The sequence below is a fragment of the Rhamphochromis longiceps genome, linkage group LG14 (genome assembly GCF_057381845.1).
Source record: "Rhamphochromis longiceps isolate RC_006_pf linkage group LG14, R_longiceps_female_GT1.1, whole genome shotgun sequence".
NCBI classification, from domain to species: Eukaryota; Metazoa; Chordata; class Actinopteri; order Cichliformes; family Cichlidae; genus Rhamphochromis; species Rhamphochromis longiceps.
The window spans coordinates 10,444,753-10,469,723 of record NC_140570.1 but is presented as its reverse complement, the minus strand read 5'-3'; the positions used below and the strand labels follow the sequence as shown (position 1 = coordinate 10,469,723).

Sequence of the window (24,971 nt, the reverse complement as noted above, 5' to 3'; positions counted from 1 at the left end):
AGTCAGCACAGAAAGTGGGCGCCACGAGCTTCGTAGTATGTGTTTACATGGCTGAACAGCTGCTATATTCGAACAAACGCCTTCAGAGGAGACTGCGACCTGAACGCAGTGCCTTCGACCGCTTGGCGACCAAAAACAAGTTATCACTATGTGACATGCAGTATGGTTTCACCTCCCAATAAGCAGGTCCCAACGAGATTTGAACGCGGATCGCTGGATTCAAAGTCCAGAGTGCTAACCATTACACCATGGAACCGATGTGAAACTGTGTGAACTGTCATGTCATGGCAACCTGCCTAAAAGTATTCAGCCAAATGATCAGTATGGATGACATTGTAGATTATTCGCACTACGTTTCCATGGCTGAACAGCTGCTATATGTGTTATGAGAAGGATAATGTGTGTTTCTTCCAAAGTATCTAACAGTGGTAACCTCCACCAAACTGGCACTGCAATGTCAGAATGGCTGAGCGGTCTAAGAAGCTGCGTTCAGGTTGCAGTCTCCCCTGGAGGTGTGGCTTTGAATCCCACTTCTGACATTGAAGCTTTACTCTTCTTGATATTGTGACAAAATACTCTTGGGTTAACCACGAGCTTTCTAAAAACTTGCATATAACAATTGTGCACCATTCATTCCTCATCTTTGCTGCCCATCATTACAACTTTGCTAATGATGGGCAGCAGGTTAGTGTCATGATGTTACCTCAGACATGGTTAAAAGCCCTGTTAACGTAAGTGATTCTCGCCGGGTGCGGTGGCGCGTACCTGTAATCCAAGCTACCGGGAGGCTGAGGTTTGAGGATCGTTTGAGCTCAGGAGCTCTGAGCTGCAGCAGGCTATGTCGATCGGGTGTCCGCATTGCGTTCGGCATTGATATGGTGATCCTGGGGGAGCCTGAGACCACCAGGTCACCTAAGGAGGGGTGCACCGGCCCAGGTCGGAGACGGAGCAGGTCAAAGCCCCCGTGTCGCTCAGTAGTGGGATCGCACCTGTGAATAGATGCTGTAGCGCAGCCTGAGCAATACAGCTAGACCCAATCTTTATACACATCCTTATACTTGTCTCTAGATCACACAGCAGCCTCATCAGCATGTCTTGGTCTTTTTAATTCAAGTCCAAAACACTCACAAATCTGCTGCTCTGCTTGTCCGGCACCACCTCCACCTGCAGGACAGCTGCAACTACATCCTCCACTCTAAACACGCCACCGCCCAGCAGGTGGAGACAAACTCAAAGTAGGACATTTCCTTGGTGAGGAGAGAGGATGGAACCAAAAATGCATTTATCCCCGTGTTCTGTGTTGATGAAAATCACCCAACAGGAAAGCAGCTGGGCATTCATTTGAAACCAGTTCACAGGTTGGGCTGTGGTTCCCCCTCTAGCGTGTCTGCTTGAACTTTCAACTGTGAACCTCTTAGATCCAACCTTCCCAACTGCTCATCTCGCAAAAGACAAAATAGAAGAACCCAGAATGTCTTTTTATAACTGCTCACGCTTTTTCACGCTTCCCTCACAGGACGTCACATTTCACACTTTGGCCATCCAATCAAGTTGTTGACATCTAATCATTCCTGTCCACCACACCTGATCTTTCTATTTCGATCTGACTTACAACATTTAACACAAACTTTTAAATCAATATATTTTCTTAGTAATTATTTTTATTTGTTTATTACATGCACTTAACATACAAGTATGTCAAATGGAAATCAGCAACTGCGTGGGATTATTCAACTAGTTGGCTGCTGCAATGTGTCAGGATGGCCGAGCGGTCTAAGGCGCTGCGTTCAGGTCGCAGTCTCACCTGGAGGCGTGGGTTCGAATCCCACTTCTGACAATTGTATCTTGGCACTTCTTTCTTCCTTCTACTCATGGGTCTTTGATCAGTGGTTGTTGATCAATGGTCATGAGAATTTGCATAATCGTGATGAAGGAACTGACCTCCAAGCCCACTGTTCCTTCAGGGGGCTGCTTTCAGTCATTATGCAAATATACTGTTTATAAGATTGGGGAAACCTGCAGTCAGCTGACACTGAAGAAGTCACTTGGATGAGTGACGAGACATTTTTCCCACTGAAAACGCTACATTCAGATGAACAGAATCAACCTTTGGAGACTTCTTACTGTTGTGACAAAATACACTTGAAACTGGCAATTCTATATCAGTGGAGAACCAATTCCAACAGTCTAAGAGATGTCCATCAAGAGCCTGGGACGGTGGTATAATGTAGACCTCAATGATACCTGGCAACTTGACAAACGAAGGCAAAACTTGGCTAATGACCTCAGGCGGATTAACAACACTGCACTCCTTGAGTGAGGCTTGAGATGTCACTCAAGGACTCCCGGGACCCCATAGTGAGGGGCGCTGCTCCCACCCTAGCAACAGGGAGGAAGTGGACCACAGCCACGTCTGTGCTACAGGCCAAATCGGCTCTGAGCCATAATGACATGGTGGGTCGCGTCCAACAGGGCAGAGAAGGATTTGGTCTTGGCAACCTCGGTGGCAACAGGCATCTGTAACCGAACGTCAAAAAATGGTGGTGGAGGAGGTGTGTCGAAAGGAGGAAACAGTAAGACACGCCAGAGCCATAGCGCTGGCCGAGCAGGGTCACTGGATGAATTGGGAGAGTTTTGAAAAGAGGAAACTCTTATGGAGTGAAATCTGGTGAAATCGGTGGGACCTGATTTTTGGGGGGTGAAACCATACTGCATGTCTTCTCTGGCACATTGAATTTCTGTATGACTTGTGTTTTCTGTGAGAGCTTTATAAAATCAAGCAGCTAACCATGACGTCTGCCTTTACAAAACACTTGTCAATCACTAAAGAGTTCCTTCACTTGTCAGTCACTATGTGGTACTAAAGAGCTGTCTGAAATTCAGTTACAGCCCACACAAAGTTACAGATTGGAGTATCCGAGTGCTGAGGTGCGCTTGTGCGCAAAAGTCACAAACACTCTGCTGACTCACTAACTGTACAGCTCCAAACCTCTTCCGACCTCAAAGTCAGCACAGAAAGTGGGCGCCACGAGCTTCGTAGTATGTGTTTACATGGCTGAACAGCTGCTATATTCGAACAAACGCCTTCAGAAGAGACTGCGACCTGAACGCAGTGCCTTCGACCGCTTGGCGACCAAAAACAAGTTACCACTATGTGACATGCAGTATGGTTTCACCTCCCAAAAAGCAGATGCCACCGAGATTTGAACGCAGATCGCTGGATTCAAAGTCCAGAGTGCTAACCATTACACCATGGAACCGATGAGAAGCTGTGTGAACTGTCATGTCATGGCAACTTGTCTAAAAGTATTCAGCCAAATGATCAGTATGCATGACATTGTAGATTATTCGCACTACGTTTCCATGGCTGAACAGCTGCTATATGTGTTATGAGAAGGATAATGTGTGTTTCTTCCAAAGTATCTAACAGTGGTAACCTCCACCAAACTGGCACTGCAATGTCAGAATGGCTGAGCGGTCTAAGGCGCTGCGTTCAGGTTGCAGTCTCCCCTGGAGGTGTGGCTTTGAATCCCACTTCTGACATTGAAGCTTTACTCTTCTTGATATTGTGACAAAATACTCTTGGGTTAACCACGAGCTTTCTAAAAACTTGCATATAACAATTGTGCACCATTCATTCCTCATCTTTGCTGCCCATCATTACAACTTTGCTAATGATGGGCAGCAGGTTAGTGTCATGATGTTACCTCAGACATGGTTAAAAGCCCTGTTAACGTAAGTGATTCTCGCCGGGTGCGGTGGCGCGTACCTGTAATCCAAGCTACCGGGAGGCTGAGGTTTGAGGATCGTTTGAGCTCAGGAGCTCTGAGCTGCAGCAGGCTATGTCGATCGGGTGTCCGCATTGATATGGTGATCCTGGGGGAGCCTGAGACCACCAGGTCACCTAAGGAGGGGTGCACCGGCCCAGGTCGGAGACGGAGCAGGTCAAAGCCCCCGTGTCGCTCAGTAGTGGGATCGCACCTGTGAATAGATGCTGTAGCGCAGCCTGAGCAATACAGCTAGACCCAATCTTTATACACATCCTTATACTTGTCTCTAGATCACACAGCAACCTGATCAGCATGTCTTGGTCTTTTTAATTCAAGTCCAAAACACTCACAAATCTGCTGCTCTGCTTGTCCGGCACCACCTCCACCTGCAGGACAGCTGCAACTACATCCTCCACTCTAAACACGCCACCGCCCAGCAGGTGGAGACAAACTCAAAGTAGGACATTTCCTTGGTGAGGAGAGAGGATGGAACCAAAAATGCATTTATCCCCGTGTTCTGTGTTGATGAAAATCACCCAACAGGAAAGCAGCTGGGCATTCATTTGAAACCAGTTCACAGGTTGGGCTGTGGTTCCCCCTCTAGCGTGTCTGCTTGAACTTTCAACTGTGAACCTCTTAGATCCAACCTTCCCAACTGCTCATCTCGCAAAAGACAAAATAGAAGAACCCAGAATGTCTTTTTATACCTGCTCACGCTTTTTCACGCTTCCCTCACAGGACGTCACATTTCACACTTTGGCCATCCAATCAAGTTGTTGACATCTAATCATTCCTGTCCACCACACCTGATCTTTCTATTTCAATCTGACTTACAACATTTAACACAAACTTTTAAATCAATATATTTTCTTAGTAATTATTTTTATTTGTTTATTACATGTACTTAACATACAAGTATGTCAAATGGAAATCAGCAACTGCGTGGGATTATTCAACTAGTTGGCTGCTGCAATGTGTCAGGATGGCCGAGCGGTCTAAGGCGCTGCGTTCAGGTCGCAGTCTCACCTGGAGGCGTGCGTTCGAATCCCACTTCTGACAATTGTATCTTGGCACTTCTTTCTTCCTTCTACTCATGGGTCTTTGATCAGTGGTTGTTGATTAATGGTCATGAGAATTTGCATAATCGTGATGAAGGAACTGACCTCCAAGCCCACTGTTCCTTCAGGGGGCTACTTTCAGTCATTATGCAAATATACTGTTTATAAGATTGGGGAAACCTGCAGTCAGCTGACACTGAAGAAGTCACTTGGATGAGTGACGAGACATTTTTCCCACTGAAAACGCTACATTCAGATGAACAGAATCAACCTTTGGAGACTTCTTACTGTTGTGACAAAATACACTTGAAACTGGCAATTCTATATCAGTGGAGAACCAATTCCAACAGTCTAAGAGATGTCCATCAAGAGCCTGGGACGGTGGTATAATGTAGACCTCAATGATACCTGGCAACTTGACAAACGAAGGCAAAACTTGGCTAATGACCTCAGGCGGATTAACAACACTGCACTCCTTGAGTGAGGCTTGAGATGTCACTCAAGGACTCCCGGGACCCCATAGTGAGGGGCGCTGCTCCCACCCTAGCAACAGGGAGGAAGTGGACCACAGCCACGTCTGTGCTACAGGCCAAATCGGCTCTGAGCCATAATGACATGGTGGGTCGCGTCCAACAGGGCAGAGAAGGATTTGGTCTTGGCAACCTCGGTGGCAACAGGCATCTGTAACCGAACGTCAAAAAATGGTGGTGGAGGAGGTGTGTCGAAAGGAGGAAACAGTAAGACACGCCAGAGCCATAGCGCTGGCCAAGCAGGGTCACTGGATGAATTGGGAGAGTTTTGAAAAGAGGAAACTCTTATGGAGTGAAATCTGGTGAAATCGGTGGGACCTGATTTTTGGGGGGTGAAACCATACTGCATGTCTTCTCTGGCACATTGAATTTCTGTATGACTTGTGTTTTCTGTGAGAGCTTTATAAAATCAAGCAGCTAACCATGACGTCTGCCTTTACAAAACACTTGTCAATCACTAAAGAGTTCCTTCACTTGTCAGTCACTATGTGGTACTAAAGAGCTGTCTGAAATTCAGTTACAGCCCACACAAAGTTACAGATTGGAGTATCCGAGTGCTGAGGTGCGCTTGTGCGCAAAAGTCACAAACACTCTGCTGACTCACTAACTGTACAGCTCCAAACCTCTTCCGACCTCAAAGTCAGCACAGAAAGTGGGCGCCACGAGCTTCGTAGTATGTGTTTACATGGCTGAACAGCTGCTATATTCGAACAAACGCCTTCAGAGGAGACTGCGACCTGAACGCAGTGCCTTCGCCCGCTTGGCGACCAAAAACAAGTTATCACTATGTGACATGCAGTATGGTTTCACCTCCCAATAAGCAGGTGCCACCGAGATTTGAACGCGGATCGCTGGATTCAAAGTCCAGAGTGCTAACCATTACACCATGGAACCGATGTGAAACTGTGTGAACTGTCATGTCATGGCAACCTGCCTAAAAGTATTCAGCCAAATGATCAGTATGCATGACATTGTAGATTATTCGCACTACGTTTCCATGGCTGAACAGCTGCTATATGTGTTATGAGAAGGATAATGTGTGTTTCTTCCAAAGTATCTAACAGTGGTAACCTCCACCAAACTGGCACTGCAATGTCAGAATGGCTGAGCGGTCTAAGGCGCTGCGTTCAGGTTGCAGTCTCCCCTGGAGGTGTGGCTTTGAATCCCACTTCTGACATTGAAGCTTTACTCTTCTTGATATTGTGACAAAATACTCTTGGGTTAACCACGAGCTTTCTAAAAACTTGCATATAACAATTGTGCACCATTCATTCCTCATCTTTGCTGCCCATCATTACAACTTTGCTAATGATGGGCAGCAGGTTAGTGTCATGATGTTACCTCAGACATGGTTAAAAGCCCTGTTAACGTAAGTGCTTCTCGCCGGGTGCGGTGGCGCGTACCTGTAATCCAAGCTACCGGGAGGCTGAGGTTTGAGGATCGTTTGAGCTCAGGAGCTCTGAGCTGCAGCAGGCTATGTCGATCGGGTGTCCGCATTGCGTTCGGCATTGATATGGTGATCCTGGGGGAGCCTGAGACCACCAGGTCACCTAAGGAGGGGTGCACCGGCCCAGGTCGGAGACGGAGCAGGTCAAAGCCCCCGTGTCGCTCAGTAGTGGGATCGCACCTGTGAATAGATGCTGTAGCGCAGCCTGAGCAATACAGCTAGACCCAATCTTTATACACATCCTTATACTTGTCTCTAGATCACACAGCAACCTGATCAGCATGTCTTGGTCTTTTTAATTCAAGTCCAAAACACTCACAAATCTGCTGCTCTGCTTGTCCGGCACCACCTCCACCTGCAGGACAGCTGCAACTACATCCTCCACTCTAAACACGCCACCGCCCAGCAGGTGGAGACAAACTCAAAGTAGGACATTTCCTTGGTGAGGAGAGAGGATGGAACCAAAAATGCATTTATCCCCGTGTTCTGTGTTGATGAAAATCACCCAACAGGAAAGCAGCTGGGCATTCATTTGAAACCAGTTCACAGGTTGGGCTGTGGTTCCCCCTCTAGCGTGTCTGCTTGAACTTTCAACTGTGAACCTCTTAGATCCAACCTTCCCAACTGCTCATCTCGCAAAAGACAAAATAGAAGAACCCAGAATGTCTTTTTATACCTGCTCACGCTTTTTCACGCTTCCCTCACAGGACGTCACATTTCACACTTTGGCCATCCAATCAAGTTGTTGACATCTAATCATTCCTGTCCACCACACCTGATCTTTCTATTTCGATCTGACTTACAACATTTAACACAAACTTTTAAATCAATATATTTTCTTAGTAATTATTTTTATTTGTTTATTACATGCACTTAACATACAAGTATGTCAAATGGAAATCAGCAACTGCGTGGGATTATTCAACTAGTTGGCTGCTGCAATGTGTCAGGATGGCCGAGCGGTCTAAGGCGCTGCGTTCAGGTCGCAGTCTCACCTGGAGGCGTGGGTTTGAATCCCACTTCTGACAATTGTATCTTGGCACTTCTTTCTTCCTTCTACTCATGGGTCTTTGATCAGTGGTTGTTGATTAATGGTCATGAGAATTTGCATAATCGTGATGAAGGAACTGACCTCCAAGCCCACTGTTCCTTCAGGGGGCTGCTTTCAGTCATTATGCAAATATACTGTTTATAAGATTGGGGAAACCTGCAGTCAGCTGAGACTGAAGAAGTCACTTGGATGAGTGACGAGACATTTTTCCCACTGAAAACGCTACATTCAGATGAACAGAATCAACCTTTGGAGACTTCTTACTGTTGTGACAAAATACACTTGAAACTGGCAATTCTATATCAGTGGAGAACCAATTCCAACAGTCTAAGAGATGTCCATCAAGAGCCTGGGACGGTGGTATAATGTAGACCTCAATGATACCTGGCAACTTGACAAACGAAGGCAAAACTTGGCTAATGACCTCAGGCGGATTAACAACACTGCACTCCTTGAGTGAGGCTTGAGATGTCACTCAAGGACTCCCGGGACCCCATAGTGAGGGGCGCTGCTCCCACCCTAGCAACAGGGAGGAAGTGGACCACAGCCACGTCTGTGCTACAGGCCAAATCGGCTCTGAGCCATAATGACATGGTGGGTCGCGTCCAACAGGGCAGAGAAGGATTTGGTCTTGGCAACCTCGGTGGCAACAGGCATCTGTAACCGAACGTCAAAAAATGGTGGTGGAGGAGGTGTGTCGAAAGGAGGAAACAGTAAGACACGCCAGAGCCATAGCGCTGGCCAAGCAGGGTCACTGGATGAATTGGGAGAGTTTTGAAAAGAGGAAACTCTTATGGAGTGAAATCTGGTGAAATCGGTGGGACCTGATTTTTGGGGGGTGAAACCATACTGCATGTCTTCTCTGGCACATTGAATTTCTGTATGACTTGTGTTTTCTGTGAGAGCTTTATAAAATCAAGCAGCTAACCATGACGTCTGCCTTTACAAAACACTTGTCAATCACTAAAGAGTTCCTTCACTTGTCAGTCACTATGTGGTACTAAAGAGCTGTCTGAAATTCAGTTACAGCCCACACAAAGTTACAGATTGGAGTATCCGAGTGCTGAGGTGCGCTTGTGCGCAAAAGTCACAAACACTCTGCTGACTCACTAACTGTACAGCTCCAAACCTCTTCCGACCTCAAAGTCAGCACAGAAAGTGGGCGCAACGAGCTTCGTAGTATGTGTTTACATGGCTGAACAGCTGCTATATTCGAACAAACGCCTTCAGAGGAGACTGCGACCTGAACGCAGTGCCTTCGCCCGCTTGGCGACCAAAAACAAGTTATCACTATGTGACATGCAGTATGGTTTCACCTCCCAATAAGCAGGTCCCACCGAGATTTGAACGCGGATCGCTGGATTCAAAGTCCAGAGTGCTAACCATTACACCATGGAACCGATGTGAAACTGTGTGAACTGTCATGTCATGGCAACCTGCCTAAAAGTATTCAGCCAAATGATCAGTATGGATGACATTGTAGATTATTCGCACTACGTTTCCATGGCTGAACAGCTGCTATATGTGTTATGAGAAGGATAATGTGTGTTTCTTCCAAAGTATCTAACAGTGGTAACCTCCACCAAACTGGCACTGCAATGTCAGAATGGCTGAGCGGTCTAAGACGCTGCGTTCAGGTTGCAGTCTCCCCTGGAGGTGTGGCTTTGAATCCCACTTCTGACATTGAAGCTTTACTCTTCTTGATATTGTGACAAAATACTCTTGGGTTAACCACGAGCTTTCTAAAAACTTGCATATAACAATTGTGCACCATTCATTCCTCATCTTTGCTGCCCATCATTACAACTTTGCTAATGATGGGCAGCAGGTTAGTGTCATGATGTTACCTCAGACATGGTTAAAAGCCCTGTTAACGTAAGTGCTTCTCGCCGGGTGCGGTGGCGCGTGCCTGTAATCCAAGCTACCGCGAGGCTGAGGTTTGAGGATTGTTTGAGCTCAGGAGCTCTGAGCTGCAGCAGGCTATGTCGATCGGGTGTCCGCATTGCGTTCGGCATTGATATGGTGATCCTGGGGGAGCCTGAGACCACCAGGTCACCTAAGGAGGGGTGCACCGGCCCAGGTTGGAGTCGGAGCAGGTCAAAGCCCCCGTGTTGCTCAGTAGTGGGATCGCACCTGTGAATAGATGCTGTAGCGCAGCCTGAGCAATACAGCTAGACCCAATCTTTATACACATCCTTATACTTGTCTCTAGATCACACAGCAGCCTCATCAGTCTTTTTAATTCAAGTCCAAAACACTCACAAATCTGCTGCTCTGCTTGTCCTGCACCACCTCCACCTGCAGGACAGCTGCAACTACATCCTCCACCCTAAACACGCCACCGCCCAGCAGGTGGAGACAAACTCAAAGTAGGACATTTATTCAGGTGATTTTTTGGTTTCATATTTGCATCTTATACTGTATATAAAATGACCTGTTTTGAAAGTATCTTTATGACTCTGCATTGTTTTACATACATTATAATGAATCCAGTCCTTTTTGGTCCCTTAAAGTGTGTTTATAGAATTGTTATGTTACATTTGTTCTAATCCCTTCTGCCCTCTTGGTCAGATCTGTTTTGAAAATATTTTTTTCCAAAAAGCTGATTGCAGCTTCTATCTTGTGATAGGAATGCTCTTTCTTGTCAAAATGACTCAATATCATTCATGAGAGACATGTTTGATATATTTGTTTGACAGATTATAAGCCAACAAGTCATTTATTTTTTTAACAGTTTAAATTCTCTGACACAGTGACCAGTTTGGTGTCTGGTTTGTGTTCACTAAGTATTTCAAATGTGTCACTGAATAGAACAAGACCTCAGATAATCCTGAAGAAAGAGAAAGAGATCAAAACTAAAAGTGAGTGACTTTATTTGTCCTCTGTCCTAAATTGCTCAATGCCTCCTCTTCCCGTTAGGTCCTCTGTGTTAATGGGTAATCAGTCATCAAATAAAGGAACTGACTGCATGTCAATAGAAACACTCTTGTTGCGGCTTCTGTTACTTAAAGGTAAAAAAGAAGTTGCTACAGAGACCAGCCATGCACCCCAGGTCTATACTATGGATCCTCCTCCTCGTGTTGGTCCATAGAGGTGAGCATTTCACTTTTAAGTGCATTTGATTGTGTCAGATGTGTGTGGACTGGTGCCACATGTGTGCGTGCAGAGCTGCATGTTTGTTACCCACAGTTTTACTGCGTGCGCTCTAGGGTCCCTGCAAAAGACCGACTACGACTATGTATATGAAACGTACGATGATGAAGAGCCCGTGAACTGCTCGGTCACAGAGAGCATCAAAGGTGGACATGTCACCTACTCCAAGGTAACAAAAGTAATATGTGCACCTGGGGGAGAGGTTTAAGTAAAATGCAAATGTACAGCATTTTAAATAGTGTAAATATTCAGTTTTAGTTCTCATAGTTTTAGTGCAGTTTTAACGTTGCTGACAACAGAAGAATTAGAATTTTCTGGTTATGATAAAAAAACAAAAAAAGAAAATAAAATCCAAGTGATGCAACAGGGACATGGCTTTACTGGAAAACCTCATGTTACCTAATCTATTTATTTAAACAACTGTTTGTTTCCTCACCAGGGAGGGCTGGTGGGCAGCGTGCTGACCTATCACTGCGGTCCAGAGAAATACCCGTCCCCAGTTAGCTACAGGACATGTGAAGAACATGGGGAGTGGTCGCCCATGAGACTAGCCAGTGGGAGGCTTGCATCTAGGGCCACATGCAAAGGTAATGTTGATGATGATGATGATGCCTTCGGTATCATACACACATGAAAGCGGTCCCATTCTGGTGTGCACATACATCTTCCTCTCACCCAGACGTGCTGTGTCCGGCTCAGCTGCAGCTGGATCATGGTGACTTCTGGCCCAGGGACCAGTGGTTTGCTGTTGGGGCGACACAGAGCTTCTCCTGCCAGGAAGGCTTCACCCTGTATGGCTCAGCTGAGAGAAACTGCACTCTCTCTGGGGAGTGGACGGGAGAAACTCCCATCTGTAACAACCATGGTGAGAAAAGAAGAAATTAAAAAGCAAATCTTTCTGTATGAATCATATAATTTTAAGGAACTCCACTTACGTTTGCACGGGTCTTCTTCCAGTTTATCACACTTGCTTATGCTGCAGTTTACACTGCAATGATAATATTATTTCATTGTGACGTGCAAATATTCTGATGTCTCAAAAAGACCATTTGCATAATTTCAACATGCTACATAGTTGCTTTTTTTATAATAAAACCTAATTCTTTAGTCACTGTAATAGTGAAAACATGAAAAGCCTTTTCAAAGATGCTGAAATTCCCAGAAATCACTATTTTATATTTTTTGCATCTGTTTGCAAATTCAGCTGATGACTGTGACGACCCGGGGATCCCACCCGGTGCCCTGAGGTCAGGAGGCCGGTTCTTCAGGGGTGAAAAGTTGACTTACCGGTGTCAGACCGGTCTGGATCTGCTCGGGTCGGCTGAAAGGTTCTGTCTGGAGCACCGGGAATGGAGCGGATCAAAACCACGTTGCCATGGTGCTTAAAATTTAGTTTTCTGTCTATAATTTCACAGGACATTAATTCTTTAATAACAAAAAAAGAAAAGAAAATTGAGCATCATGACAGCAAATTAACAATGTGTTGCTTTGTCACAGGTCCAAATACCTTTGACTCCCCCAGTGCTGTGGCTGCAGCCATGACGGGATCACTTGCAGGACTAATGGATGTACTGTCACCTGACGACAAAAAGAAAGGTGGTTACCATGAAATGTTAAGCACATGTTGATATAATTGGAATACACATAATCAGTAACAAAAAGCCAAAAAAAAAGAAAAATCCACTTTGTGTGTTTAAGAGGAAAGCATTTCCTTTGGCCGAACCTTCCGCGTGGCTGAAGTCAGCCGTATGCACATCTACATCTTACTGGACACATCAGGAAGCATCGAAAGGGAGGAGTTTGAGAAATCCAGGGATGCCACCATTGCTCTGATCAGAAAGGTCAGCATTGAAACAGCTCAGCGTGACGACCTGAGACCCAACAGTGAAATCCTTGATGCACTTATGATCCTAGTTTATGTGTCTTCCTCTTTCAGCGAGTAAGAAACCCACTCATGTTCTTCATTTTTTCTCCAGCTGGACAGTTACGATGTAAAGTTGAATTTCCACGTGTTGTCTTTTGCCACCGAGGCCAAAGACATCGTCGACATCATAGACGAAGAAAGTGGTAACATTGACGACGTCATCTGGAGCATCATGGATTTTAACTACACGAGTATGACTCTGCTTGTTCTGCCTTTATTGGAAAACCACGTCTTTTGATCTGAGTCAGTCTGCATAGCATCACAACTGTGATGCATTTATTTCCATAGTGATTTATTCCTCTTTGTTTGTTCACTTACAGGCCACGGGCGCAAGACAGGCACCAACATCCACGGTGCTCTAAAGCGCGTCGAAGAGAGGATGAGCATCTTTAAGCGCAACAACAATCAATTTAATGAGACCCAGAACATCATCATCATAGCAACAGATGGTGACAACACTCGGAGACACTGTTTTAATGCTGTATATATTACACTAAGTCTGAATATGTAAGATGATATAGTCTGAATAGAATGAAAGTCTGAATACATTGAGTGACGTTACAAAGGATTTGGGACCATCTTTATATATATATAAATGGTAAATGGCCTATATTTATATAGCGCTTTACTAGTCCCTAAGGACCCCAAAGCGCCGCTTTACACATCCAGTCATCCACCCATTCACACACAGGTGATGGCAAGCTACATTGTAGCCACAGCCACCCTGGGGCGCACTGACAGAGGCGAGGCTGCCGGACACTGGCGCCACCAGGCCCTCTGACCACCACCACCAGTAGGCAACGGGTGAAGTGTCTTGCCCAAGGACACAACGACTGAGACTGTCCAAGCCGGGGCTCGAACCGGCAATCTTCCGATTACAAGGCGAACTATATATATCACATTGTAACACAAAGTGTTTCTAGAAAAGCACTTTGTAATGCTGGTTTTAAAAGTGCTGTAAAAATATCATCAGAAAATAAAAGTCAACATTTATTCTGTCTTAATGTTTATCTACCCACAGGTTACTCCAACACAGGGAAATCGGCTAAGATTGTCCTCACAAAGATCCGGCATTTGCTGGGTTATAGTAACCCAGACCCAGACCATACAAATGAGAAAATGCTAGGTATTGTGATGGAAATAACATATTAAAAAGGCTGAGCTGGAGTTGGCGCACTTATCTGCATTTATGCTTCCATGTGCACTTTCAGACGTCTATGTGTTTGGCGTCAAGGAGAAGGTGAATAAAGAGGAGTTGAATTCTTTGGCCTCAAAAAAACGTGGTGAGACTCACGTGTTCATCCTCAAAGATTATGACAAACTGGGAGAAGTGTTCAACAGCATCATTAGTAAGTGGAAGTCAACCCTCCACTCTAACACAAAACAGCCAAATGAAACAACATTAGTGATTTATCTTTCACATTTCATGTTTGTTGAAAAAAACAAAAGTGAAAAACTGAAGTGGAAACATTCATTTGTTTAATCTATAAATCAGGTGACGAGAGTGTGACCATGTGTGGGGTGGCTCAGGAAGACATCTCCAAGGATGAGCAGGACGGCGGGAAGAGAGCTTACACCACCCCCTGGCACGTGACTCTGAAATCAGTAAGAACTTTATTTCAATAAGGAATTCTTTGTGTTCAATATTATCAATATTATCGAGTGGATTTTTACATACTGACATTTTCCTTCCCTGTAGCCTGAATGGGGAAAGGACAAGTCCTGCTTTGGATCCATTGTAAGCCAGAACTGGGTGCTGACGGCTGCTCATTGCTTTGCCAGAGAAAGCACGGGCAGTGTCCCACGGCAGCTGGACATAGAATATGGTCAGTGGTTATTGTGGAAAATTCTTAAATGTGTAGATCAGGACGTCAATATCATTTTACACTGTGGGCTACATACAGCCCATTTAGATCATAAGGTGGCCAGACCAGTGAAACTACATAATAAATGTGTGAAATTACATAAAAAGTCAGGATAGTTCGTTGCACAGACTATCCTGAAATTATAAAATATAAATATGTTACTATGGACTCAATAATAAAAATAAAAAAAACTGTTAGTGAATTACTTTGGTATAATCCCATTTTATAAACCTTATTTAGTGTTTAATCTTAATCTTAAGATTCTCATTAAATATGAATTCTGTTTACTTTTTCATTCTAATTTAATTTAAATCCTAATCAGGTGGTTTTTAACCCTAAAAAAAGTCTTAATCAGTAATATAGTGTTTTATCCTATTTTCTATTTGATCATATTTCTATCTAATTTACCTTTTTATCTTACTCAAGTTTAAAGCTGGGTGACAAATTATAATCTAATTTAATCGAATTTACTTTTTAATTCTAATATTCTTTTTAATCCTTTTTCATTTTAATTGCTGATAAAGTTTTAATTTTAATACGTTCTTTTAAATTGTAATTTAGTTTCAATATTCACGATCAATTAAAAAGAAATCCCAGTTAATTTTGTAATTTGCTTCTAAATCCTAAAAAAATGACATAAAAATGTCATCTTTTAATCCTGATTAAAACCCTCCAGTTGTGTGCAACCCCTTACTTTATTGTTCTGGGGGGGTTCTGGGGGGGTATGGGGGTGGATTCCCATTCATTTCCTTTCGACCGGGAGCACCACAGATGCAACAAAATTGATAAAAACAGTCAAAATTGAACGAAAGAGGTGCTCATCACTTTTATATGTTCAAGTGCATAGTGTGGAGGATGTCATAAGGCCTTGAAGCAATCAGATGTAAAACACAATATTTTTGAGTTTTTTAATTTGTAAATCAGTCAGATTTGCCCCGAACACAACAGGAGTATTTAATCCTAGTTTAGCTTTTAATGAATAAACTGCAGGTGCTAATCATTGTGTTATAGGCTGTGGTTGTTTGTCCTCAGGTCTCCCACCCTCCCAGTCAAATGTCAAATTTAAGAGAGTGATCATGCACCCCAGCTACAGCACCAGCGCACTCAAACACAGAAACGTCTCAGAGTTTTATGACTATGATGTAGCTCTGGTGGAGACAAACAGGAGCATCCCACTGTCATGGATGGCCAGGTAAGACGAGTTATACATTGTGTGCGTTTCTAATCCTCTTGTCATGCTTATTGTCTGTGTGCCGTACAACAGACCCATCTGCCTGCCATGCACCGTACCAGGCTCCCGAGCCATGAAGAAAGTCAACTCTACCTGTGCAGACCACAGTACGTGACCTTTACCTTCTCCACAACGTGATTTGTGATGAGTCTGTTATAGTGTGACACAAAACTGAGGATAAATCGTTGAATAAATGATAATTTATTCTGAATAAAATTAATGTTCCAGGAGTGGAGTTACTAACGCTCGAGCAGACTCCTGCTTTTTTCAATCATAAGATCTCAGGAAGCAACGAACGCAAAGAAACACATATTCATACAGGGCGTCAGGTGAGCGCTGCTTTCATCTTATCATCAGTACTGTGTTAACAGGGATTTGTTACAGTGCATCATTTGTCTGCAGAGGCTTGGCTGTGTGGAGAAGGCAAGGAAGCTTGTGGAGCACACGGATGTGACTTTGGATGAGTTTGTACCTGACAGATTCCTCTGCTCTGGGGGAACTGCAGGATATCAGGATGCTATCACCTGCCAAGGTCTGGTCTCTTCTGCATAGTAATCCTAACAGTTTGACCAACAGCGGAATCACCTAACAGCTCAATGCGTTTCTTTCTAGGCGATTCTGGTGGGTCCCTGTTTCTGCAGAAAAAGAAGCGCTACTTTCAGGTCAGTTTGCCGATATTTATAAGAGCCTAACTTTGCTGGGGAATCAGGATCAAAGCGACAGTTTCCTTCTCTAATCACCAGGTTGGTGTGGTGTCTTGGGGCATCGTAGATGTGTGTAAAATAATAGGATACACGAGGAGGCCTCCTCCAGATGCTCGAGACTTTCACATTGACCTCTTCAAGATAATGCCGTGGTTGAAGCAGCATCTGGGGAAGGAGATCCAGTTCCTGCCTGAGATAAACTGAGCGGGTCCAGGATTAGACTGCAGATTTCAACAGAGCAAACACAGAGGAGGTGAACTCTCTCCAAACTTAAATACTTACAACCAATCAAATAGATTTTCTAAAGCTTTATTGACATATTCAAGCTGTGCAGTAAAATTACACAACGTACATACTACGTGACGCATCAAACTACTGTTATGTTTATTCATATAGATGTTCAACTGGCCTTTGTTAAAACACCATTTTAATAACGTCTCTGACTTTGGAGTTGGACTTTGTGGCTAGAGATCTTACTGAATGCAGCTTGAAAACACTGGGCTGAAATAAATGTGGACGTCTGCTGATGTTACTGGGTACCATTTGTGTTTTTTCTTTGTCAGTAAAGTAAAAGGTGTCCAGTCAGCCCTCAGAAAACTGTCTGAACAGAGTTTCTGATTGCTTGTCTTTGAAGCTTGGAACAAAATGGATTTGGAGGATCTCGGAGAATCCCTCGGAGAGAGCAGGAGCCTGGAAATGTTTCCTGTTCAGGGAGAGACGGAGAATCTTTTAGAATAAAGAATTAACCCGGTACTGAAAATGGTAGACATGGGCCTTTTGCTACAACAAACAAATATGTCTTAAACTTAAAGAATGAGGGAGGGAGGGCTGTCCTTCCTGACCAGTGTTACTTACTTATAGCTGTGGAAAACCATGTCATTGACCTTGGCGTGTTTGCTGTCTGACGGAGCCATCTCACGGAACTGCCGACAATAATGATGCTTTTTAAAAAAACACAACACAAAAACCCACGAGTGTATAATGGGGCAGTGTGGACGAGTGAGTCATACCCTGTTGTTGTGTTTGGCCTGCTCCAGAGTGGCAGAGAAGTGAAAGCAGCGACAAGGAACACCTGCTGCTTTGGCCACATCCACATAGCTACAAAATACACACAAATACACACAAAGGAACAAAAATAAAATGATGAAACACAACAATAACAATCACTTTTCTGTAAGGGTAAAATTAGTGCTTGTCATGGCTCTTCTCTCTCTTTACTTATCAAACTTGAAATACAGCACCAGAGTCAAACAGTCTGTCACATAATTCAATGTGACAGACTTTGGTGAGCTGATTCCAGAAACACCAAGCAGATAAGTGACTCTATTAGACTTCAGTGTAAACAGGGTGAATATCTCCACCCTGATTGCAAATATCTGATATATACGATAGATACGTGTTCATCTTTGAATGACTCCCCAGCCCAGTGAGTGTTCAGGTCAGGTGGGTTTGAAGATATGGGGGTACTATGACAAGTCAGGACACACACCCACACATGCACTCAGACTGAGGTGCTTTACCGTTTGCGAGACTCTGGGTCTGGATTTGTGTTGTCTACGGTGACGCTGCGGCCCTCCTTCAGAGCACGCTCACATGCCGACACGCAGTTTTGCCACGAACCGAGTGTGTCCTGACCCGGAAACAAATGGAGAGGTGTCAATGTGTGTGAATAAATGCTTTGAGTGCTCAGGGAGAGTAAAAAAAGCACCAGATAAGAACCAGTCCATATATGCCATATAGATAATTTTCACTATAGTTAAAATAGTTCGGTGCAAAGACAAAATTAAAGTGGATAAGCACATATTGCCGCAAGCGCCACTCACCCTGTTGACATAAACGTAGCCCTTTGGAATAACGTGGGTGTGGAAGAAGGTGGATTTACCCGCTGCAGATCAAAGGAAGACAGAATGAGATCAGAAGGGTGTTTGTCAAAGGTGAGAACAGAACGATGACTCTGTGGTTTTCTTACATGCTGGGAATCCCACGGCAACAATGACTTCGGTGTCACCGGAGGTGAGGGAGGCAGACGGTGGGTCGTACAGCCTGGCAGCAGAGTCGAGCTTAGTCTAGCGATTTAAATAAAGACAAGCGTCAACGAAACACTGAAGCAGAAGACATATATAGTGTAATATGTACAGTCTATATTGTACCCACAGGGTTAAGTTCAGGCAGGTTGTAGGGGGCGCGCTTCCAACCCAAAAAGTACTCCTCTGGGGTGTAGAACTGCAATCCGATGTTCAGAGCAAACTATGACATAAGAAATATACATCCTCCGTTAACATAAAGAGACAACAGGTAATACTTGACATGCCACAAAAGATCAAGAGTGTAAATAGGGTTTCCTCTAAGCTGCTAACATAGCTCTTACCAAGCGATCACTGCAGGAGAAGTCCTTTTTCTTCTTCCCTGGAGCCCAGTTTTCTGGTCTTCCTGCGGCATCTGAGCACAGATGTAAGTCACACGCTGTGTGTGCATGTTTGTGCAGCTTGCATGTGATTGAGTTAATGCGTAGGTTAATTTAGGAAGGAGACGGGGGAGGGACTGAAGTTAGTTTAGTCTCCAAACTGCAGAACTTAGTAGGTAACGCGCAATTTAACAATGGTTAAATGTTCAAAAATAGCCCGACATTTTCTTCTGTTTATGATGAAAACAAGTTTGTGCTCTGTGACAACAGCTGGAATAAATGGACAAAAAAATAAGCAAACAGGAGAAAAAAATAAAACATTAAATGTACTCGCACTTATATAACACTGTTCTAGTCTTCCTGACACTAAATGTGCCATACAAGTCCCACTTTAGATTTGTTTAGCACTTAATTCTATGCATTTCAAGCCTCTCTCTCTCTCACACACACACTCCTACTTGTTACTCAGTGTTATTTCAGATTTCAGCATTTATACTCTTCACTGCTGGGCTCTAGATAACAGCCAGTCCTGCATTACGTATGGGCAGCTCACTGTGAAAAGAAGCTGGGATCACTCACCTCCAACATAAAAACTCTGCGTCATGTCAACAGTCACGTCATCATTGGCCTGAGCGGGAAACATACATGCAAAAACATTCAAACTAAATAATAATATATTTTTTAATAAGGACTTGCTGAAACACAAGTATATGTTACACTCACATAAACACATTAAAATACATACACTCATTACACCATTGGATCGTTTTTAATGGTCCTGTTCATTAAAACTGTGTTTGTGGATCACATGACTTTTTAAAATGATTTCATAATCAAATCAAAGGATTTTTCATTTACTTTTTGTTGTCTTACTCTTCTTTGTTTGAAATGAGAAAAGATGAGTGCGGCTTCTATGACTCATCACATCTGTTAACTGCTTCTTTGTGCAGGCTGTGTCTGTGTAAATAACAGATGAGGTGTGGCTCTTAAGTGGGCGTGTGCGCCTTTTTCATGGATGTTACCTGGCATTTACCTTCTCACATAGGTGATTCCACATTCCCATGACTGGTTTCCTGTAAATACCAGGACCTGTTGCTACAAACACCTGAAACACAGACAGTGAGATCACCTATAAATAGTACTATAAACAATGGGAACCAGCTCATGCAACATGACCAACCTGCACAGGCAGCTTCAGAGTGGCAAGGATGTCCTCCACTTTGGACTTGAACACTTCTGGTCTCAGTTTGCCTTTAGCAATCCCCAACTGGTTGGTGAAGAAGACCACCTGCAGGACAAGAGACAAACCCAGTGACAAATGCTGCCAGAGCAAATCAAATTTAACCTTGCAAAAGTACACTTTAGCATTAGCATCACATTAGCTTCTCCTCACCTTGTAACCTTTCTTGAGCAGGCTGGCTAGCTTGGGCTGAATCTCTGGGTACAAAATTCTGGTAATTGAACACAAACAAACCGTGAAAGTCTGACAAACAATCTGGAAATGAAACTACGAAAAAAAAAGAAAACACAGACACTTATTTGTAACTCTTAATAAAATCAAATAAAATGGAATGAGAAAGATGAACAGGAAAAGCTGAGGAGTGCAGACGTACTTCCAGTCGTCTGGTGCTGTGGGAAAGACTTTGCCAGACTTGGTGGTGATGATGCAGCCATCAATGTCAAACCCAGCGATCTGGAGTTAGAAGAGGCAAATTAGCCATATCTTTCACAAAACCTTGTGCATAACACATAAACCTGAATTTTAACATCTTTTTCATCTCCGAGTCAAGCTCATCTGCTCATGCAACTCTGGTGTGTAAGCCCACGACTGCACGCATCATGAGCTCTGCAGTTCAAACAAACCTTAAACTCGTTCAGGCAGCAAGCACCGACTCCTCTGACAAACTGACCCAAATTTCACATGAAGGATCATCGCTGGTGATGGCAGCCGGGCCTTTCACACAGCGAGACCAGGAGCATGCTCAGTGCCCCGTTCCCCTCCTCCCTGCACCCAGACCTCAATACCAAAATCTCTGCCCACTGCTCACCCCACACAGCATATTTGAATCCATGTGACACACTGGAGGTGATCCAGCAGTCACTGGACAGACACAAATCAAAGGGGACAGGATGGGAATTCCACTGAGAAATGTAAAAAAAAGAAGCAGCTGTGATGGAAGACCTCCAGAGGAGCCTGAGAAGATGATCTTGAAGGGGTAAACGGTCGTGATTTTAATCAGGTAAGGCTTTTTTATTTTGATGGGTGCATTTTTTGACCTTTTGGATCCCAGTTCACACAATAACAAAAAGAGTTGCTGATTAATTTTCTGAGAAGAGCTGAACATGATATGCTGCAGAGTTTTTTAGGTCTTTCGCTCATTTGAACGTTATATAAAACACTGCCTGCTGTAGATAAAGACTCCATATCTGCTGATCATCTGAATGAATCACTCCCCACCTTGTCACTCCCTTTGACACCAGCGGCTGTGTAAACCATTAAGCTGCCAAACTGCTGCCAGCTGCTCTTTAGACTTGGTTTTGAAGACGATGACGGCTGATTGCTGCTGCTCTCCTCTGTCAGGGACTTTTTGGCAAATTCCTGAAGGTACTTGAGCCGTTCGCCAGCCAGTCTCTCCTCCTCATCCTCCTCCTCTTTCATCTGCCAATCAGAAGCTTCCTCCTCTATTCTTTGGCGCTTCACCTCAGGTTGCTCTTTCTTTGGGCTCAGTTGCCTTTTAGATGACTAAATAACAAGGAACAAAACAGCAATTTCTCTCATTCTGGCTTCTCTTTATACATATGCTTGTAGACAGCTAGATCCATGAATCAATACATCACAGAGGTTTACCTTCATGGGAGAGCTGGGGAAGAAATCCTTTATGTTGCGTTTGGGTGTGGGACTGGACTGTGCCTCTTTTTCTTTTGAACTCGTCCCTCCTTTTGTCTTATCTGCTGCTTTCAGCCCTCTCTGTGCTGTGCTGGAGGTGATTCCATTGGAGCTCAGAGAGTAGTTCAGTGTGAATGGGTGGCTCTGGTTAACTAGGTAGAGAGTACCTCCATGGCTGAGTTTACCAGACTGACCCCGGCCCAGCTTCTCACCATCCAGAGAACTGGGGTTGGGACCCAGCTGTGGAGAAATGGACATTGGACTGTAGCAGTTACAGTTAGCACATGAGCTGTGAGGTAACAAGAGTGGACAAAGAGGACAATGTGCTGACATCAGCTTTGAACATAATGACACGCCGGTTGCTGTGGATCAGGTGTAATTGCTTGGGGTTAAATATTAATTCGCGGTGATGTTGAAGGGAGTGTGCTCTAGTTTAATAGGCAGGGTCATTATTCTACTGTGGAGGCACCCAGTGTTTGTTCTTCATACCTGTGTAACAACAACATCCTGGTCTGCAAAGCAAGCCACCACCTTCACTGTAATAAATAAAAAGACACACACACATTTCGTATGTATACACATCTAGAGCTGGGACCAAAAAAACTAAAAGAAGACAAAACAACAACTTTCTAACTCATTTTAATGCAGATTTTCCATTTAAATGCAGTTTTTATTTTGCAATATGAAAACTAAATGCATAAAAAAAATGCCTCGGCTAATTTTGAAAATTACCATGTGCCATTACATACAGTACTGTGCAAAAAAGGTCTTGAGCCACCCATGTTGTCTTTATACTTTAACAGACTTGTTTTTTTTTTTAAATAAGTCTTGAGTAATAGTCCTCCTGGATTTCTCAAGGTCTTCAAAGTTTTCTTTGGACATTAGCTGCTTTTTCACTCATTTTCAACCCACTCCTTGTACCTGACCGTTTTCAGAGAGATGTTTTTTTAAATTTTGTTTTGTTTTATTTTTTTTTATTTTTTTTTAGGCCACTTAACACTGAACTAGTCAAGGAAGGAAGTAGTGTTGTGTCTTTAAATAAAAGCTAAAGAACCAATTCCAAACTGTGTTGCAAGAACACAGTCATTTGTTGCCATTTCTTTAATTGAACCTATGAGAAATATCAAAGATAACTCAGTCTACCAGGCAAAAAACTGTATGTATGCACCAATATGGTGATTCCCAAAAAACTATTGTAGGGCACATCTGGCCCCACTAAAACATTTATATACATACCTACTGATTTTCAAAGAGAAAAAAAGTACCAGCCTGGTTCTTTTTCTTGCTCTATTTGACTCCCCGTGGATGCAATTTTAAGCTCCTCACTTATTAAGTACATATGTATGTATGTAAAACTGTAACCAAAGTTCAGTCATCATGAGTTTAAATCCCTGTTAGTGACTTGTAGAGTGAATGCAAGACACTCAAAACACAAAACTCAGTCAGCCCCACTGATTTACTTTCTCACATAAATACATGAATGAATTAAAGCTTACAGCCACATTAGCAGTATTTTCTTGCGTTGTACACTGTAAAGTAATTTACAGCTTTAGGGTGGTTTGTTATAAAGTTAAGCTTCAGCAGAGCACGAGCACTAACAGCTTCGCAGATTTAAATCTAGAGTCTCGCGATAAATGTGACACATAAGCGGGACGCCTCACCCTGATGTCTGGAGCACTTCTTATCTGTGACACCAGTGTCCGGATCCCGGCCCAGAATCACAGCCCGTCCATCTTCCAGGGAGATCCGAGCTCCAGAGGCGCCAACCAGCGTGCAGGACATTCGAACAAGCGGCCACAGAGAGGCTGTTTGCCCCTTAATATGTTGTGTTTAAGAGTCTTTTTTTAAGTCAAGCCAAAGTACAGGACATTAAACGGCCTCACGCAGTAGTGTTTAGCATCATTACAATTTCAACTACCTCAATTTCTTTTCGTCTTCTAAAGAAAAACTTGAAGAATGTGTGAACTACAAACTACACGGGTCTGATTTTGCAGCGTTGTCCCCGCGGTCCGACGCAAAAATAATTACGTTTAGCAACGTCGTCCCCGCGTGAGGTTCCGCTCAAAGTGTAGGTTACATGAGCAAAGTCGCGGTCAAGCTAGCAGGAGCTGAAATTATTTGGTTTCTTTTCTTTTTTGGAGGGGAAAGTCAGCGTTGAAATAACTTTTAAAGTTTTAAAAAAAAAAAAAAAAAAAAAAAAAAAATATATATATATATATATATATATATATATATATATATATATATATATATATATATATATATATATATATATATACATACATACATATAATGCGTAATGTAATAATGATAATGTACAATCATTGTGGACTGCGCAATCACATGGTAAAAAAACAAAACAAACCCTACAGGATAAAGAAAACTATTCTGTTGGGTTTCTGAGTCATTCGGCACTGGTACCGTGTTATCAGAAAGAAAAGCGCAACAACATTCTAGGTGCCGCTGACTGAACCACAACATAATGTTTCCACTCTCTCGTTGTTGACACGTGTAATATAACAACAATGCATATTCATATTACTCTCCCTAGATGGAATAAGACGTTGTCATTTGTTGTCCATTGAAGGAGTTAAATATTTAACACATCAGTATTGGTGAGTCACTATTTTCCTTTTCAGGTCCTTTAATGGGCGAGACGGGAGAAAAAGATAATACGGAAATAAGACAAAGTAACACATTGTTCTGGTTACACTTTCAGCTAAAAGCTCATCTAAAGACTAATTTAGTGTGACGGACAAGTGATCACTATTTATTATGCAAACTTTAAGTCTAAAGCGGAACGACGAACGAATAAAGTGTAATCACGCTATGGTCAAGCTGAAAGATGTAATACTTCGATATAATGCAAAACCCAGAGAATAAAAAAACACCATATTCTGCTGTTTATTTTACCTCCAGAAAGTTCTGTGTTGTGCTTTTCATCATT

The 24,971-nt window shown here is 43.4% G+C and overlaps 2 protein-coding genes and 8 non-coding genes across 10 annotated transcripts; 8 read left to right on the top strand and 2 right to left on the bottom strand.

Annotated features, from left to right (window-relative positions):
• Nucleotides 1-744: 744 nt before the first annotated feature.
• On the top strand, nt 745-1,043 carry LOC146653610 (signal recognition particle RNA). The gene has a single exon (XR_014907453.1).
• Nucleotides 1,044-1,754: 711 nt separating this feature from the next.
• On the top strand, nt 1,755-1,837 carry trnal-cag (transfer RNA leucine (anticodon CAG)). Its single transcript has one exon. It is a non-coding gene; the product is annotated as a tRNA-Leu (tRNA).
• Nucleotides 1,838-3,748: 1,911 nt separating this feature from the next.
• Nucleotides 3,749-4,035, top strand: LOC146653608 (signal recognition particle RNA). The gene has a single exon (XR_014907410.1).
• A 711-nt stretch (nt 4,036-4,746) lies between these two features.
• On the top strand, nt 4,747-4,829 carry trnal-cag (transfer RNA leucine (anticodon CAG)). The gene has a single exon. It is a non-coding gene; the product is annotated as a tRNA-Leu (tRNA).
• A 1,911-nt stretch (nt 4,830-6,740) lies between these two features.
• Nucleotides 6,741-7,039, top strand: LOC146653606 (signal recognition particle RNA). Its single transcript, XR_014907452.1, has one exon.
• Nucleotides 7,040-7,750: 711 nt separating this feature from the next.
• On the top strand, nt 7,751-7,833 carry trnal-cag (transfer RNA leucine (anticodon CAG)). The gene has a single exon. It is a non-coding gene; the product is annotated as a tRNA-Leu (tRNA).
• Nucleotides 7,834-9,184: 1,351 nt separating this feature from the next.
• On the bottom strand, nt 9,185-9,256 carry trnaq-uug (transfer RNA glutamine (anticodon UUG)). Its single transcript has one exon. It is a non-coding gene; the product is annotated as a tRNA-Gln (tRNA).
• Nucleotides 9,257-9,744: 488 nt separating this feature from the next.
• LOC146653603 (signal recognition particle RNA) lies at nt 9,745-10,043 on the top strand. The gene has a single exon (XR_014907405.1).
• Nucleotides 10,044-10,815: 772 nt separating this feature from the next.
• Nucleotides 10,816-17,090, top strand: LOC146653602 (complement C2). Its single transcript, XM_085379957.1, has 19 exons — nt 10,816-10,949; nt 11,066-11,178; nt 11,449-11,596; nt 11,689-11,874; nt 12,214-12,387; nt 12,507-12,605; nt 12,708-12,850; nt 12,986-13,124; nt 13,254-13,382; nt 13,955-14,059; nt 14,145-14,282; nt 14,429-14,538; nt 14,633-14,759; nt 15,831-15,990; nt 16,063-16,136; nt 16,258-16,358; nt 16,432-16,561; nt 16,642-16,691; nt 16,773-17,090. The coding sequence occupies exons 1-19, from the start codon at nt 10,898-10,900 to the stop codon at nt 16,935-16,937; spliced, it is 2,343 nt and encodes a 780-aa protein (XP_085236083.1). The 5' UTR covers nt 10,816-10,897; the 3' UTR covers nt 16,938-17,090.
• Nucleotides 17,027-24,065, bottom strand: pnkp (polynucleotide kinase 3'-phosphatase). The gene is made up of 17 exons (XM_085379958.1): nt 23,686-24,065; nt 22,514-22,560; nt 21,986-22,264; nt 21,596-21,880; nt 20,751-20,830; nt 20,531-20,588; nt 20,318-20,425; nt 20,171-20,242; nt 19,717-19,765; nt 19,102-19,172; nt 18,888-18,980; nt 18,703-18,799; nt 18,557-18,618; nt 18,254-18,363; nt 17,744-17,831; nt 17,589-17,656; nt 17,027-17,436 (listed from the first exon to the last, which is right to left on the bottom strand). Exons 1-17 carry the CDS (start codon nt 23,804-23,806, stop codon nt 17,316-17,318), a joined length of 1,809 nt encoding a protein of 602 aa, XP_085236084.1. The 5' UTR covers nt 23,807-24,065; the 3' UTR covers nt 17,027-17,315.
• Between the last annotated feature and the right edge of the window lie 906 nt (nt 24,066-24,971).